Source organism: Oryza glaberrima, chromosome 6 (genome assembly GCF_000147395.1).
Source record: "Oryza glaberrima chromosome 6, OglaRS2, whole genome shotgun sequence".
Taxonomy (NCBI): Eukaryota; Viridiplantae; Streptophyta; class Magnoliopsida; order Poales; family Poaceae; genus Oryza; species Oryza glaberrima.
In genome coordinates, this window is record NC_068331.1 from 12257814 (window position 1) to 12263382 (window position 5569).

The 5569-nt window shown below is 48.2% G+C and overlaps 1 protein-coding gene across 1 annotated transcript; it reads left to right on the forward strand.

Annotated features, from left to right (window-relative positions):
- Positions 1-346: 346 nt before the first annotated feature.
- Positions 347-2159, forward strand: LOC127777314 (zealexin A1 synthase-like). Its single transcript, XM_052303888.1, has 2 exons — positions 347-1280; positions 1401-2159. The coding sequence occupies exons 1-2, from the start codon at positions 381-383 to the stop codon at positions 2016-2018; spliced, it is 1518 nt and encodes a 505-aa protein (XP_052159848.1). The 5' UTR covers positions 347-380; the 3' UTR covers positions 2019-2159.
- The last annotated feature ends 3410 nt before the right edge of the window (positions 2160-5569 follow it).

The window sequence follows — 5569 nt, forward strand, 5'->3', positions numbered from 1 at the left end:
TTTAGTACGTGTTTGAACATTCATCTTATTCAAAAAATTTAAGTAATTATTTATTCTTTTCATATCATTTGATTTATTGTTAAATATACTTTTATGTACATATATAGTTTTACATATTTCACAAATTTTTTAATAAGACAAACGGTCAAACATATGCTAAAAAGTCAACGGTGTCAAACATTTTAAAACGGAGGGAGTATGTGCGTTTTAATTTTCCAAAGCAAGCTGATGTGGCGCCCCTAGTATTCCAACGATCGATAGATTAATATTCCCACCAACAATAATGCGATGCTCTTAAGTCAACTTCAGCTAACAATAGAAAATGAGCAGCAGGGGATCACCTAATCACAAACTAATCACACAGCTCGGATTGCTCAATCATGGACGCAGCTGTGTTCTGCTGCTTGCTAGCTCTTCTTCCTCTTCTACACTACCTCATCACGCTCTTCCTCCATGGCTCACGCGACAGCGACCTGCGGCTACCTCCTGGGCCATGGCGCCTCCCGCTCATCGGCAGCCTCCACCACCTGTTCTTCGGCGCGCTCCCGCACCGCGCGCTGCGCGACCTGGCCCGCCGCCACGGCCCCCTCATGCTCCTCGCCTTCGGCGACGCCCCGGTGGTCGTCGTCGCGTCCACGGCCGCCGCGGCCAGAGAGATCCTGCGGACGCACGACGACAACTTCTCGTCGCGGCCGCTGAGCGCCGTGGTGAAGGTGTGCACCAGGCGCGGCGCGGGCATCACGTTCGCGCCCTACGGCGAGCACTGGCGGCAGGTGCGCAAGATCTGCCGCCTCGAGCTGCTGAGCCCCAGGCGCATCCTGGCGTTCCGCGCCATCCGCGAGGAGGAGGCGGCGCGGCTCGTCCGGGCCATCGGCGTCGCCTCGCCGCCGCTCGTGACGAATCTGAGCGAGCTCCTCGGCAACTACGTCACGGACACGACGGTGCACATCGTGATGGGCGAGCGGTTCCGGGAGCGCGACGCCCTGCTCCGGTACGTCGACGAGGCGGTGCGGCTGGCGGGCAGCCTCACCATGGCCGACCTGTTCCCGTCGTCGAGGCTGGCGCGCGCGATGAGCAGCACGACGCTGCGCAGGGCGGAGGCGTTCGTCGAGTCCCTCATGGAGTTCATGGACCGCGTCATCAGGGAGCACCTCGAGAAGAAGAGGTCGTGTCAGGGAGGAGAACGCGAGGAGGACCTCATCGACGTCCTCCTCCGGCTCCAAGCAGAAGGAAGCCTGCACTTCGAGCTCACCATGGGCATAATCAGAGCAGTCATTTTTGTAAGCTCCTTCATGCTGCTATCTTCATGTCACGAATTGTGTTAATTTTTTGTGATATATATTTTGTACCGATTGATCGTTTGACAAGTTGAGAAAGACAATATATATATATGTATATAGGACCTTTTCTCGGGTGGGAGCGAGACGGCGACGACGACGCTGCAATGGGCCATGGCGGAGCTGATGAGGAACCCTGGGGTGATGTCCAGAGCGCAAGCCGAGATCAGGGAAGCCTACAAGGACAAAATGGAGGTAACCGAGGAAGGCCTAACTAACCTAACCTATCTACAATGTATCATCAAGGAGACCCTGCGGCTGCACACTCCCGGGCCATTGGCTCTACCAAGGGAGTGCCAGGAGCAATGCCAAATACTCGGCTATGACATGCCGAAAGGAGCTATGGTACTCGTGAATGTATGGGCTATTTGCACAGATAACGAGTTTTGGGATGAGTCGGAGAAGTTTATGCCAGAGAGGTTCGAGGGTAGTACAATAGAACACAAAGGTAACAACTTCGAGTTCATACCATTCGGTGCTGGGCGAAGAATATGCCCTGGGATGCAATTTGGGATTGCTAATATTGAGCTGGCTCTCGCAAATCTTTTGTTTCATTTTGATTGGACTCTCCCTGAGGGCACTCTCCATAGTGATTTGGATATGACGGAAACGATGGGGATCACTGCTAGGAGGAAGGAAGACCTTTATGTGCACGCTATTCCATTTGTACAACTCCCCTAATCCTAGTTGTTTCGTGTCATTAGCTTGTTGGTTCTCCTCGCACTACTGTACTTCGACTCTTGGAGAAGAAGAATAAAAACACACATGCCATTTTAATCCTATAGTTTTCTTTGTGTGTTTAGTGGATTTTTTTTATAGGTCGTGCACCCTCTATCTTATAATATAAGAGATTATGTCTTTTTTTCCAATGATTAAGAAAGTATCAAAATAACAAATGAAAGTACAAAAGCTAATAATTGATGAAATAAAGTAGTACAAAATGTGGGTAGGTGAGTAAAAAACTAGTACAAAAGTAGATAGTTGAGGAATAAAGTATTGTCTTGAGATCATAAATACCTTATATTTTAGAACAAATTTGAGTGGGATAATGTTTTATGGAATGGAAGGAGTACTACACCAACGTGCCAAGAAAATAAAGGAGTACCATGCATGATGCATCATGCAATGTTTTGATAATATATGTGAATGGTCCAGTTGTTGAGCAAAAATATCCATCCACAGGTCCCCCCCACGTCGCCCAGGCGCAGGCAACACGGGGGGCGAACCCTACCGCTGCTGCCGCCGCCTCCCTCTCCCCCCTCCCCCTACCTCGCCACCGCCGGAGCTCACCACCGGCAAAGCCAGTTGGTGAGCTAGGATGGCGGCGGCGGGGCCTTCTCCGTGGCGGCGCTCCCTCTTTGGCGTGGGGGAGGTGGTGTTTGCCGGCGTCGGTACGCCGGTGAGAGGTGGCGGCGAGGTCTCCCGGCTAGGCAGCGGCAGATCCGGCGTCGCCATAGTCGGATCTGGCAAGCCCTCAGATTTTCGGCGGTGGAGGAGGCTACTGCGACGCGAGGCGCGTGGGCGGCGCGTGGGCGGAGTCGGCGCGCGCGTGGCAGGCCGGCGCTGGCGGCGGCCGCTAGCTCCGGTGGTCGGCAAGGTCGGGGCCGGCTGGGGTCTCCACCCCGCCACTTCTCCCTGGTGGCGCGTGGGCGGCGGAGGCCGGCGCTGGCGGCAGCCGCCGGCTCCGGTGGTCGGCAAGGTCTGGGCCGGCCGAGGTCTCCACCCCGCCACCACTCTCTTCCTCCTACTTCTCCACAACCACTCTCTTCTTCCCCTTCCCCCCTCCCCTCATTCCCTTCTTCTTTCTTGTGATGTCCCTCTCCTCTCTGTGCCGTCGGCACAAACGAAGCAGAAGGGGAGGTCGCTACTCCATTTGTACAACTCCCCTAATCCTAGTATTTTTCGTGTCTTTAGCTTGTTGGTTCTCCTCGCACTACTGTACTTTGACTCTTCGAGAAGAAGAATAAAAACAGACGTCATTTTTAATCCTACAGTTTTCTTTGAACGTTTAGTGGTTTTTTTTATAAGTTGTGCACCCATCTGTCTTATAATATAATTGATTATGCCTTTTTTTTCAAAGATTAAGAAAGTATCAAAATGACAAATGAAAGTACAAAAGGTAATAGTTGATGAAATAACACTACTACAGAAAAGGGTTTTAGTGCCGGTTTCCCAACCGTCACAAGGAGACGGCACTGATTTGAAAATCAAAAAGGTGCTGGTTCCTTAGAACCGGCACCTTTTAGGTTCGATGAATAAAAAAAAAAAGCCGGCTCAAGCTGACGCATCGAGCTGAGTTGTCCCTCCTCCTACATCCGCAAGAACTCCTCCCACATCCACAAGAACTCCTCCCACATCCACAAGAACAGAACAAATTTTGATCCACAACATTCATCCCACAACATTCGAAGATGGATCCATCCGACAACATTCATATCACAACACAAATTTATGCAATAAAAAAAATCACACCGCCGCCGAAGAAGCGAGAGGTGGAGGGTAGGGAGAGGAGGGGTTTGCTTGGCTTGGTGGCTTGCCTTGTTGAAGAAGATCCGTGTCACGCCCGGAATTTCTATCCAAAATTCCAAACGCTTACATGTGTGTGAACCCTCGTCCAGGAATCAGCCGAGGCACACAATAAAAAATTGATAATAGAGTACAATTATTACTCTAATTAATAAGCGAATAAAATTTCATTACAGAGGTAGATAGTCCCTCTCAATCAATAAAGATCTAAGCAGCGGAAAAAAATAAGATAAACGGCGCAGACGACTCCACTCCACAGGCAGCTTGACCAAGACTACACCTAATCCTCCACACCATCGGCATCACTGTAGAATTCCTCCTCTGATGAATGATTGCAAGGTGAGTATATAACATACTCAGCAAGCCACGCAGCAAATATGCAAATGCACAGGATAACAAAGGATGGCATAGTAGGGTTTCATTTGCATAAACAGCATTTAATAAACATTTCAGAATTTAATAAAACAGTTAAGTAATAACTAAACAATATTAATCCAACGCTATACAACATACCCTGTTGCATAGGCCCAACCATTCTGAACAACCAACCCGGCTGCACAGTTCTATCTCCAAACCAGGAATATACCATTCCAAACCAGGAGCTAATCAGATTATTACCAGTTACAGCATCTTTTATTATGGTGAGAAGTGTGAAACTAATCACGAAAGACATTGTTAGACCCGCCCATAACCGCGGGCACGGCTATTCGAATAGTTTTACTCTGGCCAGAGGTGTACCACTGTACCCACAAGACACAGCCCCACAACATGTCACCATGCGCCTCAATACCACCACGGTACCTTAGAAAGGAGCTGTGACAGTACCCCTCGCACAACACAACTCAAAGCAGTGCACCGTTCCTGGATCATAATCACCCCCTTATAAACAAGGCATGGACTCCCCAGCGACCCCCGTGGGCTTATCTCCGCCACTTCTCAGTTTGGTGCTCCGCAATGAACCATGCTATACAAAAGGTAAAGCCGTTGCCCACGCTGGCTTGTGGTTGGCACGGTTAATGTTTCACAACCGAAACTCGTGAACCGGTCCTTAATTGTCATGAGCACGACTCTCAAAACCATGTGCTCACAACCCACCATTATCAGGTTTTAGTTGGCAAATTAATTAATTAACCAATCACGATTGACCATCGTGAGCTATAATTAAATATCCATCATTAAGTAATAGTGAAACATTAATTATCCCAATAGTGTGCTAATGATTCTAAGCATGGCTAAGCAATTTTGTCTAACATCTAGCTGAACCAATATATAAAGCTCAACTAGTCAAATTATAATAACCCAAGGTAATCAAGAAATAGGGTAATCAAGAACAAAAGGGCTATAACAAACAATAGGTTAATTCCACCCAATGACATTTGAAAATAAATGCAATAGTTGAATAGAAACAATAGCTTTAAACGGGATCAACATGCTCAAAGGGTTGTTTGGGATCTGTGTGACTTGCCTTGCTGGCCTCGGAACTCTTCAAATTCTTCTCCTGCTAAAACGGACTCTCCAGAAACGTCGGAATCTAAAGAGAAAAGAGCAAAATCACCCAAACAGCACATAAACAAGCATGAACAGTACATGTGGATATTTTTAACATGTAGATCTCAATTTTAGAAAAATTTAGAGACTTGAACCAACTAAATCCGAGCTAAGATGAATTAGTTATGAATTTTTAAAGATTAAATCGGATTAAAACA